General features: G+C 40.0%; 1 protein-coding gene across 1 annotated transcript; it reads right to left on the bottom strand.

Moving 5' to 3' along the window:
* Window positions 1–1,734: 1,734 nt before the first annotated feature.
* CHMP6 (charged multivesicular body protein 6) lies at window positions 1,735–19,211 on the bottom strand. Its single transcript, XM_074260368.1, has 8 exons — window positions 18,897–19,211; window positions 13,722–13,831; window positions 13,287–13,374; window positions 11,811–11,897; window positions 10,649–10,714; window positions 10,339–10,419; window positions 6,396–6,450; window positions 1,735–5,015 (listed from the first exon to the last, which is right to left on the bottom strand). Exons 1-8 carry the CDS (start codon window positions 18,957–18,959, stop codon window positions 4,960–4,962), a joined length of 606 nt encoding a protein of 201 aa, XP_074116469.1. The 5' UTR covers window positions 18,960–19,211; the 3' UTR covers window positions 1,735–4,959.
* Window positions 19,212–19,974: the final 763 nt, after the last annotated feature.

Raw genomic sequence — 19,974 nt, 5'->3', positions numbered from 1 at the left:
TGATTATTTCTTGCAATATTGTGTCAAGATTATTAATTTTTTTTCGTCCATTTTCAAATAGTCCACTTATGTTTTCTTGTTCTGTTCTTCAGATTTGTTGTTTTCCTTGTTTGACCTTTTTTATTTTTTCATTCTTTATATTTTGTTATTTCTTGGTCTCTTATCATTTCACTGGTTTTCCATTGGTCAATTCTAATTTTCAAAGATTTTCTACTTTAAGACTGTATCTTCTTTTCCAATTGACTTTCTTTTTATAACTTTCTTGTATTTAAAAAAAAAAAAAATTTCCTCAATCTTCCTCATTTAGTTTTTAGTCTTTATTGAGTTCTATAAATTCTTTCTGGGTGGGGAGCCATTTAACATTACTGTTTGGATTAGAAGCTTTTTTTTTTTTTTTTTTTTTAAATTTCAACGTTCTCCTTTGATGACGAATCCCAGTTTTCCCTATTCCTTCAATAAGTTTCTATGACTGAGTTTTTTCTCCTTTGACTGCTTATTTTTAAATGAACACTTATTAGTCTAAGTACGGCTAATCCTGGGTTTGGGAGCCTCTGGCTTCACTTTAGCTCTCCCTGACCTGGAACACCAAATCAAAAATTCCACCCTCCTGCAAGTGCCTGCTGTCAGCAGCATCCCTGCCCCACTACCTTTGCCCTCACAGATGTGCTGGCTCAATCCTGCCCAGGGCACATCTCTGCAGCACACCTGGGCCTGGCTTTCCTAATCAGCTGAGGTTCCCTCAATCTTACCAGACTCAAAAACCGGATTCCCCATGGGTCTGGGAGGTGAAAGTTCTTGTGGCTGTGGCTTAGGTTACTTTTGTATTCAGCTAATTCCAGAACTCCCTGCTAGGTTTCTGCAGAGCTAGCCTGGAGGTGTTCAAACCCCAGGTTAAACCCCAATCTCCAGGTCTGTTGTCCCTGGACAACCGGTTTTACCCCAAGTCTTCTTCCCCTGCTCTCCCATCATGTTCACCATATGCAAATTTCTTTTGTTTATGGGGGAAATCTAGAGAGTTTGGAATTTTCTCACCTAACCCACCATCTGCCCAAAATCCTCTCCTCAGCCTCTATCTTTATTTTTGCCTTTTACTTCTCCCACCACCACTGACCTAAAGCTAATAGAGGGCCATTATAGAACTAGGAGAATCAAAAAAGGACTTTGAACAGGCTTCCCTTCCAATAGGTTCTAATATAGTCTTTCAAGTTTGAAACAACAGCTTCAGGAATGAAATGTTCTGTATACTACCTACACACCAAAACATAAGATTTGGGGTTTTTTTAGGAACATTGAGCTTGCACCATTTCATTCAGTGACTCCCTGTGCATACACATACCTGGTAGGGGTATATGTGCTCTGTGGCTGGACATATTCAGATGTGTCTTACAGGGGACAAACACTAATTATTGTAGCTCCACTGCCCTCATGCTCTCACCAATTTAATGGCTGAAATGATGCTTGTCTGCATGTGGCTTTCTACCATCCTGATCACTTCTTCTTCTGTCTTCTGTTGCGAAGTTATACAAACAGCCTTCCCAAACTTTGGACTGGCTTCTGCACTACCCCACATATAATTAAAGACTACTGGCAGTTCTTAATCACTAGGCAGGTTTACTGTTCTCCATAAACCTACAGCTTTCAAAACATGCTTCACCCCAAATTCCACTGGAAATATAATTTGCTATTCCATCAAATAAAGCAGAATTTTTTCATAACAACCTGAATAGCAAGAACTTGGTGATGAAACCATTAAAAATACTTTATTGTTACAACATATCATGAAGATCACAACACATTCGGCTTCTTCTCTCAAGGATATACACAATACAATCTGTTTGGTACAGAGGTTAGAACAGGAAACGGCAAGCCCTTGGAAACTGGCTGCTGTAAGTCTCAGGCAAATGGAATTTGTTAGTGTTTTAGTGACAGCAGGTAGGACATGAGGGATGGCTCCATTAACCACTTCCTTGTGCCATTCCCTTTATAACAGTATGAGCAGATGATTCCCTAATGACCTCATCTCCCAGCCTAAAGTCAAAAGGAGCTACTCCTCTGCTGTAGAGAGGCTTTGGGACTGGCTGTTACTACTACCCAGACTCTTAGCTTTTTTTCGACTTTCTCACTGAAGCAATGTTGTGCAGCAGTGTGGAATGAGTGCATGACCTGGGTTCAAATCCTGCCTTGCTATTTATTAGGCAACTCACTTTAACCTCTCTAGATTTTGTGTCCTCTTTTGAGAAATGAGAAACTTTTAGGTCCCTCCAGTACTAGGATCTCATGATTCCTGTTTGTTCAGGTGATAAGATGGAGAAAGAAAAGAAAATTCCCATCTGCTCTGTTCTGTGCGCACCCAACAGAAGTTCTGGAAGGAGTTTGGTGGGAAAACTGACACACCTAAAATGAGGGGTAAGGAATAATACATGGACCTCAGCATCCAAGGCTGCTCTTTTCAACAGCTCTGGCTAATTGAATTAATTGCTATGGCATGGATCAACTCAATCACAGAGCTGGAAAAGACAGCATTTTACAGCTAGGGGAACTGGGGTAGCAGGAGGTTAAGTGATAATCCCCAAGAATTCTTTTTTCTGGAAAAAAAAATAAAAATGCAGCCCCATTACACCACTGCTAAGTATATTTACTACAGGAAAAATGTTTAAGAGGGACATGATCTGGAGAGAATCTAGAGAATGACCAAGTTGTCCAAGGGCTTTAATCCAAGACATATGGATTAAATTGACCAGAGAGGTTTATTAGCCTGAATGACAAAAGCCTTGGGGCTTGGGGCTTGGGAACATGATAGTCACCTTGAAAACTGTCTCATGTGGACCTGTGTTTAGGCTTGTTCTTGGTCTCAGAGGGCAGGACAGGGGTAAAGGGTTACAAGACCAACTTAAGCTCCATGTCAGAGCTGTTTAACCCTCAGAGCTGACCCTAAGTAGGAGTTTCCTTGGAAGGCAGCCACTGAAGGTCCCCAAGTAGAGGCCAGACAGCTACCTTAACAGAGTATGTTGAAATAAGAATCCTTTTTTAGGTAAGATGAAGCAGACAATCCCCAAAGGTCCCTTACAACTGTGAAACCCTACAATTCTATGCCTGTTCTACAAAACCCAACCAGTCACTTGACCCTCAGCTCAAAGAAAAGCACTTTAAGTATTGTGTGGTACTTCGGTGGTATGGGGAAACAGCCGCTCTTTGCTGTCAAGAGATCCCAGATTCAATCATTTGCTGGAGACTAGGACCTCACTTAGCCTCTCAGGCCTCAATCCCCTCACCTGGGAAATGAAGCAGGGGGAGGAGGCAGCTCCAGAGACTCCCCCCCACCCTCAGCTCTGGTTCTGTCACCAAGTAGGAAACAAGGAGGTGGAAGGCTTCTTCAGTCCGAGTTAGCCAGGCAAGGATTCCCTTTGTAGCTCAGGGGACCAGCCTCCCCATTGGCTAATCTGCGCACCCCAAGGCATCCTTGGTTTTGGTTTTAAACCATTCAGGGCATGCACACACTATCTGCCTTATTTTCACAAAGGAAAAGCTAGTATCTTGAGGATCATAGTTGTGGGGATCACAGAATAATGTACTTGTGGAAAAAAAGATTCAAATTCATGACTGTGCCAAGGTGATTACAGCCAAATAATAATAATAATATTTATCAGAATCCACCTCCAAACCTCTGCAGTCAGACTAACTCTTTTATCCACATGCCTTTCTAAAAGGAAACTTCAATCCCCAAGGCACATTCCACTCCAAGTTCCACAGAGGCAAAAATCCAATCTCATCCTACCCTTATCAGAGATGAGATTAGAACAATGCTAGATATTTTTTCCTCTTTTTTTTGGAGGGAGGAGAGATTGTAGGGGAAATATGTTGAGAACCATCATGGGAAGGTTCTTCTGCTAAGGTCTCTGTTCCTGCTCATTTCAAATAAAGAATAAAGTCAAACCTCAGATCCATTGTTTAATATAAAAATAGGAACTATGCAAACAGTATGAAGGAATTCCCATCTCACTTCAGAAGCAGATTAGTGCTATGACAGGGAGAATATAGCAGTTGAATTTAAGGAAATGAAAGTTTTAGGTGAATCTTAGAGCTTGAAAATGATTAGAATAGACCCAAAATACTGGGTTTTCACAAGTAAGAACTTTCATGCTGGAAGTACAGTCTTTTCTACCACACTTTGGAATCTTTCAGGTACATTTTTCGAAATCCTATTAAAAGACCAGTTTTTCCCCAACGAAGTCTCAATTTAAACAACACAATAAAATCAATAACAGGAATGAAGCTAAAGTCTAGATTCTCCCTTTTAGAGCTTTACCTTTTGGTTCAGTGAGGATAAGCTGACCCAGATTTGAACATGCTGTTGTCCTAAAGTGAGAGGATGGAGTTGCTAAGAAGAGTAGCACAAAAAGTTGCTGTTTATAGGGACTTCTTCTGACCTTCCTTCCTCTAGTCCCACAAAGAATCCAACAGAAACCCAAATCAAATGATCTCTCCTCTTGGAGGTGGGACTCCTTCCCAACGCAGCCAAACCCTAGAAAAGGCCTATGGAAGGGAGTTCTTGAAGCACATCACAGGGTCCGGGATAGGTAGTGTAAATACAGCACCAAGAGTGTTGTGATTGGGGCTTGACCATTATGGAAATCACAACCTTTGTCAACAGCATTTGGCTTGAAAAGTTTGCAAGTCACCATTTAATCCAGAAATGAGAGAGACAGCACTACTAAAGTGCGTTCAGACTTTAAAGTACCAAGAAAAAAAAATGCTCTAGAAAAAAAAAATCTTGATACAAGAGCAATAAATGTGCTGCTGATCAGTCAGCATTCCCCTGTCCACTTTGCTTTGCTCTGCCCTGTCCAATCCAGGAGAGTTCCAGGGCATGCCCATTCCTGGGACTGAGAACCCAAACCCTTCAGGAGTCACAGTTCCTTAGGAAGTCCCTTCAAGGCCCCAGTTGGGGAGTAAAGAAGGTTAAGATGCTGCCACCATTTCTGGCTGTTTTGCCCTTGTCTTGATGGGTTCTTTCTCTGTGGAGGAAAAAAATACTTATTATTTTTACATAAAATACCCCAAAATCAGAAAAATAAGGTTTTGGGAAATACTTGGGAAAACAATGTTTGACAGGGAGACAAGTATCTGGGTTCCTGAGAGCCATTCCACTCTGGAGAGACCTTGTTTGCTTCTACATATTAAATATGAAAAAGCAGCTAGCTAAACAGAATGCTATTATAAAAGGAAAAAAATCTAAGACAAATTGATTTTGGTAAGAACAAAGCTGGCTACAGATATCATTCAAAAAAAAAACTCTTAATAGAGAACAGGAACACTTAGAGAATAATAAGAAAAAAAAAGCAAAACTGGGAAATTATGAAAGCAAAGAAAGGGCAGATTGCCAATGGACATTTTCTGACAGTTAAGATGAACTTATGGGAAGACAGCAGCCACTCTTCCCCAGGGAAGAGTACAACTAAAACAAGAAACAATGAGTAGAACTCCACTCTACTGAGAATGTATTAAACTGTGTTGATTGATAGGGAAAGACCCTTTGTGGCAAAATACGGTTTTCTGTTAAAAAAAAAAAAAAAAAAAATAGCATTCCCAATTTTTAGGACATACTTCTTTGAAAATAGTGTCCAGAAATATTATTGCTCTGTAAGAAATGACCAGCAGGAGGAATACAGAGAAGCTTGGAGAGACTTAAATCAACTGTTGCTGAGTGAAATGAGCAGAACCAGAAGATCGCTGTACACTTCAACAACAACACTGTATGAAGATGTATTCTGATGGAAGTGGAAATCTTCAACATAAAGAAGATCCAACTCACTTCCAGCTGATCAATGATGGACAGAAATAACTGCACCCAAAGAAGGAACACTGGGAAATGAATGTAAATTGTTAGCACTGCTGTCTATCTACCCAGGTTACTTATACCTTCGGAAGCTAATAATTAATGTGCAACAAGAAAACGGTATTTACACACATATATTGTATCTAGGTTATATTGTAACACATGTAAAATGTATGGGATTACCTGCCATCGGGGGGGAGGGAGTGGAGGGAGAGGGGGATAATTTGGAAAAATGAATAAAAAAAAAAAAAAAGAAAATAGTGTCCAGATCACTACCAGTGCTTTTGAAATCTTATGCAATATTTTAAGAAGAATGATTTCAATAGAAAGCATTTTCCCTCTTGGAATTCCTGGGCAAGAAGACTATGAGCCATTACCAAGTTCATCATTATCATTCCCCAGGTAGGGACTAGCTTTCTCACTTCCAGTCTGTACCAAATAAGAAAGGCCTATGCTTATGTGCATTTCGAATATCCCTTAAATTCAACAAAATTTCTCAATTCTTTTTTAAACTTTAAAGATGCTAAAATATTAATTAAAAAGGGAAAAAAGAACATACCTGGAATCTTCTCTGATAGGGGTTCTGAAGGAACTTCTGGAAGCTCTAATTGTTCCTACAAAGACAAAAGAGGAAAAATTATGAGATAAAATTCTGTAAAGTCTTAAGGTTTGGTGGTTGTTTCAACAAGTGATCCCTATAGGCTCTCTCCAGTCTATCTTAACTTTGTCTGATTAAGTCAACTTCTTTACTTCAAAGTTCCTTAACTATTGATTTTATATGAGAACAAAGCTCTTAACCATGAACTTTTGGGTCCTTATGGTCTTCAGAATACATCTACCAGGACATCAATGCTTAACTTTTTTTTGTATCATGAATTCCTTGGGCTGAATTTAGGTGGCACAGTGGATAGAGAGCTAGCCCTGGAGTCAGGAAGATCTATGCAACCTTGATGCTTACTGGCTGTTTGAACCTGGGCAAGTCATTAACTTCTGTCTGCCTTAGTTTCCTCATCTGTAAAATGGATTTGATAACAGCACTTACCTTGAAGGGTTGTTGTGAGATTCAATAAGATAATAATTGTACATTTTAAAGAGCATAGCATTTAAAAATCGGGCACATAATAAGTACTATGTAAATATTAGCGGTGGTATTATTATTATTTGGCAGTGTCTAATGAAGCCTGTGGACTTTTTCTCAGAATAATGTTGTTAAATACATAAAATAAAATACATAAGATTACCAAGGAAACCAATTATTTTAAAGTTCAATTATCAAACTATTTTTAAAAACAAGTTTCTAGGTACCCCACATCAAGAGCCTTTGATTCAGCATAACCAATTTCAATAGCTTCTGGTTCTGAGGCAGTCTGTTATGGCTCTGTACCCCATTGCTCATATCCTAACAAGTTAGGGCAAACATATTCTTTATGAACACTTAGACTCTAAAGGGAGATGGAAAGGCAGTAAATGGAAAGTACTAGAAAGGTCACATGATATAATGAAAAAATCTCTAGACTACAAGTTAGGAGATGTAGGTTCTTAATCTTGACTTGACTAATAATTAGCTATGACCTAGGAGAATTCTTTTAAACCTGTTTTCTGCTTTGTAAAATGAGATTTGACTAGATTATTGGATTGTAGGAAGACCATCAGACTTGGATATCAGAAGCTCTGGGGTCAAAACTTTGGCTTTGACATATACCAGCCATGTAATCAAGAGCAAATCAATTAGTTTTTTTTGTGTATGTGCCTCAGTTTCCACAAGTGTAAAAAAAGGATAACACTTGCACAATGCATTTTACAAAAAATGTGAAATTCTAACAATTTTGGTTCCATCCGAGGGTATTATTCATCAAAAGCTTTTTTCCCCCTTTTCTGCATTTCAAAACCCTTAACTAAGCTCTAATGAAGAGAAGGTCCTTCTCTTCATCCAGGTAAACTTCTTTATGGGCGCCCTTGATCTTATTCCTTCCTGTCTTCTCCAGTAAACTGTTCCCAGTTTCATCTCCTTTCTTTCTCTCAAACTGACAATCTCTATTGTTAGATAGAGATTTCTCTCTCAATCTCTGACTCTTTTGTTGATGCCTATAAATATGTCCAAGCTTCCAAAACCTTTTTAATTCTCTCCCTTTCCTATAAACATTGGAATTGATGATTCCACTATTTATCTATATATCCTTTACTTCTCTTACCTTTTATAACTAACCTTGAAAGAGCTTTCTACACTTCTGGCCTCTACTTTTCTTCTGAAACCTCTGCAATCTGACTTCAACAAAACAATACATTAAACCCTGATCTACAAGGCTTGCATATTTGAGATGAATGCTCACAATGAAAATTTAACAACTGGCTCTCACAAATCAATTTCACCAGGCCCTAACATCCTCTGCTTTCTGTATACTAAAGTCTATGTAGATGAGTTCCAAATCTTCTCATCTAGACCTACTTTCCCTCCTGAATACCAACTGCCTCATAGACATTTTTTAATTAATTTTTTTTTATTAACAGTTGTCAATGAATATTAGATTCATTTTTGAGAGGAGTACATATGAAACTATATATGGCTTGTTTTTAATGCATATATCAAACTTAATCACTATTTTGACTTTCCTTTTGTTCTTTATGTATTTTATATATTTTACTGATTTTTTAGCATCACTATCACCCTCCTCCTCTCCATCAGAAGGGCTCTCTTTTGTAACAAGAAACAGTCAATCAAAATGAATTTGTGTTGATTTGGTCATATCTGAAAACATCCCATTCTTTACCTGTTTGGAAACATATTTTTGAAGTCAAGATTGTTCCTATTAGATATCTCAAATTGAATGTCCATAAGCTTTGCAAATTCAACATATTTAAGACAGAACTCGTAACTCCTCTTCCTAATATCCCTATTACTATTACACAACTCCCATCCTTCCAGTCACACAAGTTCATATTCTTAATGTTCCTCCCTCATATATGACATTTTAATTGCCAAATCTTATCATCAACCTACAATCTTTCTCTATACATTCTCTTAGCCACTACTCTAGTTCAAGCTCTTTGCTGGATGATTGCAAATAATCTTCTAAATTATCTTCCTATCTTAAACCTCTCCCTTCTCTAAGCTACCTCCACATGGCCTCCAACATGATTTTTCCTAAGTGTAGTTCAACCCCTATTACCCCGCCACTCAAACTCCAGTGACTCTACTGATATATTTAGGATCAAATCTTCTCACAACTGGCATTTCACACACAGAATCTGGCTGCTCTTTACAATTGAGGTTTCCTGACTCTGAACCAGCTATCTGCATACCTGTAATGTTCTCCATTCATACCTTTCTCTCCTGCAATCCGATCTCCTTCAAAACTCAATTTGCAACATCATGTCTATGAGGTCTTTTCCTGATTCCTCTAATTGCTCATGCCTTCCTCATAATTACCTAGTATTTGGTTTGTACATGTCTTGCTTATACCTGAATGTACATGCTATTTTTCTCCCTACATTCCACTAAAATATAAGCTCCTTGAAAGCAAAAACTGTTTTATTTTTGTCTCTGTATCCCCAGGGATTAGCACAGTACCTAGAATAAAGTAGGTACTTCATAAATACCTACCAACTGATTAAACATAATTCTGTGTGTTCTTGCCTTCCCAGTTTACATTACCTATATATTATGTACGTTATACTATATCATATGTATTATATCATATACTTTATATTACCTATCTATTACTTATCACTTTCCCCTTTCTACTATTCTAATAAGCTTCTAGATTGAGTCCCTGTGACACTGGGGATTTTCAGTGGTATGACAGTTGGGTAGGCTCCATTAAACCAACCTTATGACTAAGCCTCTGTGGTGGAAATATAAATGGGAGGCAGCAGGCACTAGTTCACACTACTAAGCTAAATTCTGGCAAACTGGGATAGCTGCCCAGAAAGACTGGGAATCCCTGCTCTAGGGGACTAAATACAGACCCTTAAGAGTAAACAGAAAGCTCTGGAAGTGAGAACAAGTTGGCTAATTCCTCATAAAGGTCTCTTATAGATTGAGGTGCTCATTCATCCATGTATGTATGTATTCATCCATTCAATAACCATTGACCAGAACCACAGAATAGAAAAAAAAAGTCAAAAAAATCTCACACCATTGCCAGTTGTGGTAGAGTAGTAGGGGGATACAAAGGGACAAAGAAAACAATGCTCTTTTCTCAGAGAAAACTAAATTCAAATTCCCAACTATTCATGGAACCACTTATAAATAAAAATTTCTATCCCAGAGTGTCTTTTAGGATATTCCCAGAATTCTTTATCTTATTACTTACTAAGTGTGTGTGTGTGCAGGAAATGTAAACCTTTTTCAATATTTACAATGATTTAACTGGCAATGAAAATTAGTTGGGGAAAAAGATCTTAATTCATAATTATCTAAATATCTAACATCTAAATCAGCACGGGTTTAGGTTTTCAGTCTTTTTCTTTAAAAAAGAGAAATCAGTCAGCTCAAATGTTACCTGAGTGATTGCTTCTAATTCTTCTAAGATAGCATCTTCATCTTCTTGAGTAAAACTGCCAGCCAAGAGATCATCAATTTGCTGCAAAGAGAAAAACCCATAATGACTAACATACTTTGCCATTTGGTCCCTTACAACTGAAACCTGGAGCAAGGTAAAAGGTGAGAAAGATCAGGTATAAAATTGTCTCATCACAAGATTTCACTCATCAAGGAAGTACAACAATGAAATTATATCCTTGAAGACTGTTGAGTTACATCACCCAGGAAGTGGACAACTAGCAAGGATTGGAATGATACAGAATTCATACCTTCTGGTACTCTACAGCATCCCGGGTTTCATCCATTATCCTTTCCACTTCTTCAATGGACATGACCTAATAGCATAACATAAAATGTTTATATCTTGAAGGAATCTCAGCATTCACATAGCCTAATTCAAGTAGCCTAAAAGATTGAAATTGAGACCTAGAAAAATGAAGTTGCTGCTCCAAATCACTGTTAATTGTGGCACAGTGAGAACTGGTATGGTAACTCAATAACCATACCACCATCTACCATGCTGCTACCACTTTGGTAGTTAAAACATGGTTAAAAACAACTATGAATTCTACTGGCCAGGTAACAAAGGCCAATTAGGCCGGGTCTCAGTTCTCAGGCCTAAAATAAACCCCCAGGGTTAGTACTTTCACTAATGTTGAACAAAACATAAAACATTACTGGCTCCACTAGGAGATTTTCTCAGAGTTGGTGTGCAACATTGTATATAAATCCTATAGAAGTCCTGCATGTTCATTTAAAAAAAAAAAATCTGAGGGCAAATGTTTCTACTTTCCCATTTTCATCTCCCTATGACACAAGGAGGTATTTTTTTTAAAGTGATCAAAAGGGGAACAGTGGAATTTATGACAAATATATGCCACCCTTAATCCTCTCCTTTGAATCAACTCAGCTATTGCCTTTTTCAAGACTTAGCTTAAAACTCATGTTCTACCAAGTCTTTCCCAATTAATTTTAAATTACATTTTTCTCTGCATCACTTCGGCACTTAATAGATTTAGTTTGCATTGTTTTATACTTGTTGATGGTAACTGTTGTTAAGTCACGTTATAGAGGTAGCTTTGTTTTTTTTCTCCTTAAAAAACAAACATATAAACTGATTACATCCATGTATTTGTGTTTTTGTTTGTGACATGGCCAAAGTACTATGAGAAATTAACACAAAATTAGAAAAAAATAAAGCTGTTTTAAAAACAAAAACAAAAAACCATAGCTCAGTGATAAGAGATCATAGCTTCTATTTTTTTTGTATTTTTCTACACCAACCAATACAAAGCTCTCTCCCCTGCATATGTATAAAAATGATTCCCCCAGCTACTCTTTAGTAGCTGTTCACTGCTCTATTTGCCTCATCCCTTGCTGCTCCATTTAGTTCTTCCTCAATCCCTACAGTACTTAGTGGCTTTGACCTACCTGATGCATTTTATTGAGACACTCATTTCCAAACTTCAGGCCTTCAATCACTTTCATTTCAATCTGGGTAAACTCAATATTCTGAACCTAGAGGAAAAAAAACAAAAAAACAAATCCCACCTTGTGCAGGAGACAGAATGCAGCTAACCTCCCCTCACTTTCCACATGGGAATTAGTTTTACTTTATTACTTTTACCTAATCAAGCATTTCTTGTCTACTATAGAGGCTAATAATGATATGAATGACACCTCATATGTACCTTCTACCTTCAGAAATAAATCACAACAAAATTATGGAATGATCAACTGTGATAGACTTGGCTTTTTACAACAATGAGGTGATTCCAGGCAATTCCTATAAATTTGGGATGGGAAGTGCCATTTGTATCTAGAGAGAGAACTATGGAGACTGAATGTAGATCAAAAGTATTTTCATCTTTTTTTGTTGCTGCTGTTTGTATGCTTGTGTTTGTTTTCCCTTTTGATCAGATTTTTCTTGAGCATCATGATGAATATGAAAGAATAACACATGTTTAACCTATAGAAGATAAGTCTTAAGGAAGGGATAAAACAGGGAGGGAGGGAGAAAAATTTGGAACACAAAACTTTGCTTTGTTGAATGTTGAAAACTATCTTTGTAAGTACTTGGCAAAATAAAATACTATTAAATTAAAAAAAAAAAAAACAAAAGAAAACCAAAAAAACCTCAATTATCCCAAGCCTTCATTAAAATGCAAATAGAGGAAAACAAAAAAAGCAAAAATCAAAGTAATTATGATGTTCATCATGAGAGTGCTGGTGAAAATTCAGAGGACTATATATATATGGATTTCAATGATTCCTATTCCCATGGGCAGCAATAACTGAAATCCCAATTGGGATTGGCACTGGCCCATGATACAGAGAGAAAACTTCTATCAATCTACACCTTTTCTTCAACATACAGTGTTAAAAAAATTTGCGCAGACTAGTGGTGTCAAACTCAAATAGAAACAAGGGCCACTAATCCATATAAATATTTTTGTGGGCCACATTCTGATTTAGTTTTAAAATGTAATGTAACCTTTTTTTTTTTTTTATCATATTTCTATTTTTTTTGTTGTTGTTGTAAATTTCTCCCAATCATAGTTTAATCTGGTTTGGGTAGCCCAGAAGAGTGTTGTGGGCCATCATATTCTAGAGAAAAATTACAGAGGCAGTTAGGTGGAGTAGTGGATATAGAACCAGCTCCTTAGGTCAACAGGACCTGAGTTCAAATGTGACTCAGACACTTAACACTTTCTAGCTGTGTGGCCCTGAGGAGGGAGGGAAGGGAGGAAGGAACAGAGAAAGGAAGGAAGGGACTGAGGGAGGGGGGAATTATGTTTGTTACAAGAGCACTTTTGTTTAATGTTATCAAAACAGCCTATGGTTCAATGGCACATCCATCACTCTGAGCCATGGGGACGTCTATATACATACCATCTATATACATACCATAGTTTCCAGATTCGTGATTTGGTTTTCTGTCTTATCCAAGAGCTGTTCCTGGTAACGCTTCTTCTTAAGCAGTAACTTTGCCCTTCTACAGAAGGAAATGCAACAGGGGACACAGTGACATAAATGGAAGAAACAAATGAATCACAATATAATCTCTTTGGGTGGGAATCTCAGTGCCAGGCAATTACTAAAGCAAACAGGCCCCCTAGAGCACAAACCTGATAAAAAGGACAACATCTGCATCCCTAAATAGAGCATGCCCTTAGGGAGCACTTATTTGATGCCTCCATATGCAGAATTCTGATATTCAGAAAGATCAGGGAAGAAATATCCAGAGAATTCTATAATTATGAATTCAGTTCTTCCATCCCAGATTTTTCCAAATCTTATTTTGGCCAGAAGCAAGTAGTTCTCGTTAGTCCTCTCACTTACTCTTTTTTTCCATCACGAAGAAGTTGTCTAGCAATCTCCCTTTCCCTTTCCAGTTGCTGGGTAATTCTCTTCTGGTACTGCTTCAACTTATCCCGTTGTTGTTTCAATTGCTATCAGAAGCAAGAAAAAATTGCATCTCATTAAAACTTTGTTTTGTTTTGTTTTTTTTGCTGAGGTAATTGGGATTAAGTGACTTACCCAGAGTCACCCAGCCAGGAAGTGTTAAGTGTCTGAGACCAGATCTGAACTCCGGTCCTCCTGACTTCAGGGCTGGTGCTCTATCCACTGCGCCACCTAGCTGCCCCTCATTAAAACTTCTGATTGATGCATGCATATCTATTTTTCATTATCAAGTCATAATGCCTCTGACAATATAACCAACCTTCAGGTCACCATTTTTATCAAGGAACATAATGTATAGACCACATTGTGCAGATGTGATAGCTATCCTCAGGCAATCTATGCTCTAGAAGAGACAATGGCAAGACTGACTCACATACACTGAGACACACACTCTTGCAATGATAACTGTACAATCACTAATATTAAAGTTTTCATCATTTGAACAACTAATTATATAAAAAGGCTTTGGTCTGTAATCCATTCCCAAGCTGGCAAATGGATGAATTTTCAGTATCATATGAGTCAGTCACGACTACCTTCTTTTCCTGGACACTGCCCTGCTGCTTATGTCCCATTCACATGTTCAAAAAAGCTGATATAGCCATAGTATTTTCTTTCTATCTTGAGAAAGGATTTACCAGCTTAGCACACAACTTCTGAAAGACTGCTAACTCCAAATCTATTTAAATTTTAATTCAAATATTAGGAGATAGTAAAAATGTCATCGTTATACTATGCCCAAAAAGTTATCAAACTGTGCATACCCTTTGACCCAGCATTGCTGCTATTGGGCTTATATCCCAAAGAAATACTAAAGAGGGGAAAGGGACTTGTATGTGCCAAAATGTTTGTGGCAGCTCTTTTTGTTGTAGCTAGAAACTGGAAGATGAATGGATGTCCATCAATTGGAGAATGGTTGGGTAAATTATGGTATATGAAGGTTATGAAATATTATTGCTCTGTAAGAAATGACCAGCAGGATGAATAAATACAGAGAGGCTTGGAGAGACTTGCATCAACTGATGCTGAGTGAAATGAATAGAAGATCTCTGTACACTTCAATGCTGTATGAGGATGTATTCTGATGGAAGTGGAAATCTTCAACATAAAGAAGATCCAACTCACTTCCAGTTGATCAATGATGGACAGAAACAACTACACCCAGAGAAGGAACACTGGGAAGTGAATGTAAATTGTTAGCACTACTGTCTATCTACCCAGGTTACTTACACCTTCGGAAGCTAATAATTAATGTGCAACAAGAAAATGGTATTTACACACATATATTGTATCTAGGTTATATTGTAACACATGTAAAATGTATGGGATTGCCTGTCATGGGGGGGGAGGGATAATTTGGAAAAATGAATACAAGGGATAATATTATAAAATAAATAAATAAAATTTTTTAAAAATGTCATCGTTATGCCAGTGATGCGGGTTGTGGTCTCTTTAAGAAACTAGTCCTTTCAGATAGTTATTTTTTTCTGATTCCCAGCCCCTCCTGGCTGATGCATTCATTATCAATTCAAGAAGCTAAGACTATGATTCACAATTCCTGGTCAAAAGCACCCCTCTGAATTCCAACCTGGGCTGTCCCAGCCCCCATTCTAATGACCTGCTCACGTTTCCCAACTCCTGCCAAGCAAATTCTAGCCCTCACTGAAACCCAGCCAGGAGCCAACCTGGGACTCCACCCACAGGTCCCTTTAGCTAAATCTCTCATTATAAAAGAGCCAGACTGGCTGGAGCCCTCTTTGCAGAGGTTCCTAACATGACAGCTTTCCGCCTGGCATGCCAAAGATCTCTGCCCATGAAACACTGTTTCTGGGGCCTTCTTATCTCTACCTTCACCTTTTACTAACCAGACTTCAACTTTACTTCCAAACTCCACAATAAACCTCTTTTATCAACCTTGGTTTTCCGGTCTGTAAATTCCTTTACAGGGGTTCTTTGCGCTGCTTCTAGACCTCATTTAACTCTGTATCCTTGTGCCGAATCCAAAGGGGTTGCAGGGGAGTTCTATCTGACTCCCGGTACCCCAAACCTGCCACTAGACCTCAATTAAATCTAATTTCATTTGGGTACCCCAATTCTAGACCTCATCAACAATTCTCTTTTATTGTCCTGATTCATTTTTCCTAATTATCCTAATAACCCAGTCCTGCCTGGTTCAGCTTTAGTTTATAATTGTCTGCTCAATCCTGCAAAACCATCCCTCCCTATCAGAATATTTGATAAGGATAAAAGATCTTATGTTTTAGAATAATAATGCCTCTCCATCCCAAGCAATGAGAATGTCAGATACCGTCTTATCAAGATGCCTCTGCCCATCTCCGGGGTTCCTCCCCCTACTAGGTCATGCCACCCAGAGTCCCTTTCCCGCTCTCAGCACCCTGACTTAGCCCCTGCCTCAGTCTACCCCGAGTCTGAGCCACATGTATATAAGTCATTGAGAACTCACATTGTTTGCTGGATTCTTGGAGACGTTAATTTCATTCTGCCCTGGGACCAACCATGGATCCATTTAGTCCCAGTAAATCTTGCCCTTTTAAATAAATTATTAAATACTCTCTAATCATTATCTTGCCTCAGTTTCTCCAGCATTACATCATAAGGAAAGCACGTATAACCAAACTTATTCCTCTGTGAAAATAACAGTTCTTAAAATAATTTCTGAGCAAAGGTCACCATAACACATGCTGGGATATACAGTTTCTTAGAGTCATATCTCAAAGAAATGTAAGGTGATGATAACCTGTTCCTTTAGTCTGTGAATATACATGGTCCTGGGAACTTGTGAGGAGAGGGAAAAGATTAAAGACAAATGAGATAATATCTGTAAAGTGCTTAGTGCTGTGACTTGATACTTAGTAGGTGCTTAATAAATGGGCAGCTTGGTGCCACAATACTACCAGGCCTGGAATCAGTAAGATTTCTTCTTGTTCAAAATCTGGTCTCAGACACTATTTATGTGACCCTGGGAAACCCTGGTTGCCTCAGTTTCTCATCTGTAAAATGAGCTAATAAAGGGAACAGCAAAGCACTCTAGTATCTTTGCCAAGAAAATGACAAAAGGGAAGAGTCAGACACAACAAATGTTTGCTTCCTTCTTTCCTTTTTAAAGAAAGTTATCAAGCTGGTGCTCCTCTATAAAACATACTAGAAGTAATTCTTTGGGAAGAATTCTTAATGTTGTTTATAAGAAATCAGGAAAAAGAATGACTTTTAGGAAGATCAGATTTCTTCATGGTGTTGTTCCCAATTACTAAAGGAGTTAAAACGGATAAAAGCCTTGGGGCAAATTGATGGCACCTAGAAACAATTTTGTTACCAAAGATAAAAGTCTTAAGTCCTATATTAACACCTCCTACCCCCAGGTCCCCACATTCATGACAGCCAAAAGTGAAAACAATAAAGAATTAAATTACAACTATCCCCATCACCTTAATTTTAATTAAGACAATTAGATTTAATTAATATTAATTTTAGACAAGCCTTAAGCACCTTTGGAAGAAGTTATCTTTTACATCCAGTTCAGTTTCCCCCTTAAAAGGCACATGAATCTATAATCTAGATGGTGATTAACATTTTTTGAGTGCCCAAGTACCAACTCAGTCATGAATTCAGAAGTACCTGAAAAGCTCACCAACCTACCCTCCTAATTAATCCTTTCTAATTTTTGAATACCTAGTCCCTAACAGACTTCAAAATACAGAAGCTCTCCTTTTAGAAAAGGAAAAGCTGTATGTATTTGAGCTACAACACCCATTCATTCAAAGTCAATTTTAATTAATTAATTTAATTAAGATGTAACTGACCATAAATTGGCCAGGGAAAGATTTCATTTTCTTAGTAATTATATACAGGGGGGCAGCTAGGTGGCGCAGTGGATAGAGCACCAGCCCTGAATTCAGGAGGACCTGAGTTCAAATCTGCTCTCAGACACTTAACACTTCCTAGCTGTGTGACCCTGGGCAAGTCACTTAACCCCAGCCTCAGGGGAAAAAAAAAGACCCCCAATGGGGTCGTGACCCACAGTTTAAGAAGCTGGGATAGGCAGGTTTGGAAATCTTAACTCGACATATAAATGCTACCCATTATTAAGTCTGCAATTTATATGTTTTGTTTAAAGTTTAAAGACCCAGTAAACTGCTCTACTTTGGAGAAGTAGCACTAATATGAGATGACAGGAGATGTGACTAAAGTTCTCTTTTTTAAAGGTGTTGGGGGAAGGAGACAGGTCCTGCAGGAACTTGTTACTGGGTTGCAAAGCTACTAAGGAATAACTTTCTTCCTCAGAAAAACGGCTTGAATAGCACTTCCACGGGCTGTAGAGGGGCTCAAATAATGCGCGTAGATTGTGTTTTGTGAAGCTTAAAGAGGAAGGTAAAGGTTAGATAGGAGCTGCGGTTAGCTTCCACCAGCCACGCCGGGAACTAACCCTCCAAAAGAAATCTGAACACGAAAGGGAGGCGTCCGAAAAACAGACGGCGGAAACTTCCAGACCCAGAAAAGCTTCGAGCCTCGGGCCAGACCCCACCCCCTCTCATTCCCCGCCCCCGAGGAAAAACCCTTAAAGAAATAGAAAGGCAGCCCCAGAAAGGGGAGGACCGCAGAGAAGAGGAGGCGGCGGCGGAGGGACGGGGCGGTGTGGGAGGAAGGTGCGGGACAGATTGGGGTGGGGCAGAAAGGTCACGGGGGGGAGGGGAGCAGGCCCTTCCGGCCCTCCAGCCTTTCACCCTCAAGCAGGACGAAGATGCCCCTCTGGTACCCCGCGGCCCTCCAGCCCCTGGATAGGAGGAGCGCTGCTAACTGCAGACTTAGCTCCTGGGAATCTTCCAGCCTTCTCTGGCAGAAGGAAACTGAGGCCGCGAAGGGGGGTAGGGAGGACGACCGGTCCGAGGTCACCCGGCACGCGGGGGCGGAGCCCGGCCTGGAGACCCCAGGCTCAGGTTTCTACTCCGCAGCGGCCGGAGTTGGGGCCCGGGACTCCCTCCCAGCCTGCGCTCCAGCCCGTGCTCCGCCCCGCCGCCGCTAAGGCCTCCTCACCAGGATGGCTTTGTCTTGTTCGGTGATCCGGCTCTGCTTCTTGCGGCCGAACAAGTTGCCCATGACGGCCGCGGAGACCCGGCTCTGCTCGGCCTGGCCCCGCTTCCTCAAGTCCACAAGGAACCCCGAGCCCCGGCGGCCGCGGGCCGCCCAGCCACGCTACGGTGGCCGAGGAAGACCAGGAACCACCGGATCGCGTAGGCCCCACGTGGCTCGGCTCAGACGGAGTTCGGGAAGAAGCTGAGGGCGAGGGGGAGGGAAGAGGGAATTAGAGCTGTCACTTGTCCTCAGGGTCTTTTCCCGATCCCGGGATTAGTGGAGGTCAACCCCAGGGAATTATGGGAGGGGAACCTTCGTCTGGAGGTTCATTAAGTACCTCTCCTTAGGGCGTGTAGACGCCCATTGGACCTTGGTATGGGCCGCACCAGGAGTGGTTTCAGAATCCAGTCAGTAAACATTTATTAAGCAGCTTCCCTCCTGGATCCCTCCCGTTGTCCGGGCGGACTATCCCACCCTTACCTTCCGAGGCCCCAGACTTTCTCTGCTTGTTCTGCATCCCTGAGGCTAGATGTCCTGCAGAGGATCATGCTCTAAACCGAAGCACTCCCACTCCCTTCGATACCCAATGCGGAGGCTCAGGCCGGGCCGCAGTCCGGCCTTGTTCGGGACCTAAGGGACTCGGGGAATGTGAATAGTCATCGTTTCTGTATTGACCCTATTTATTTAGATTTAATAGATGTGTGGTTTTTGGTGGAACAGGAGAATCTACCTGAGTTTCTGTCTGTGGAAGACCTTAGTTTAAGAAAGGCCAAGGCCATCTCCGGCCATTCTGCTCTATATCTGGCCCCGGCCCCAGGCTGAAGGGGCTCTCCCCCCTTAAATCCAATCCACCCGCAGGTCAGCAATGAAGCCCCGGCTTACTAGATAGGGTTGGCTGAGAAAGTCTGAAGCATTGATGCAATTACTCCCTGAGGCACCGCTGGGGACGGGTTCAATCTTATAGGTCCTGGAAAGTCCCACCTTGCTATGTCCAGCAGGAAATCGGTGATGTTAAACCCTCGAAGTTAAATTTCCCCTC

This window comes from Sminthopsis crassicaudata, chromosome 4 (assembly GCF_048593235.1).
Source record: "Sminthopsis crassicaudata isolate SCR6 chromosome 4, ASM4859323v1, whole genome shotgun sequence".
Classification (NCBI taxonomy): Eukaryota; Metazoa; Chordata; class Mammalia; order Dasyuromorphia; family Dasyuridae; genus Sminthopsis; species Sminthopsis crassicaudata.
This window is presented reverse-complemented; position numbering and strand designations above follow the sequence as displayed.

Coding starts and splice junctions, on each gene's coding strand:
- CHMP6 (XM_074260368.1), bottom strand. CDS start 18,959: ATGGGCAACTTGTTCGGCCGCAAGAAGCAGAGCCGGATCACCGAACAA. Junction 10,715..11,810: donor GTCTCAATAAAATGCATCAG/GTAGGTCAAAGC, acceptor TTATGCTATTAG/GTCATGTCCATTGAAGAAGT. Junction 10,420..10,648: donor ATGCTGTAGAGTACCAGAAG/GTATGAATTCTG, acceptor TTCTCTTTGCAG/CAAATTGATGATCTCTTGGC.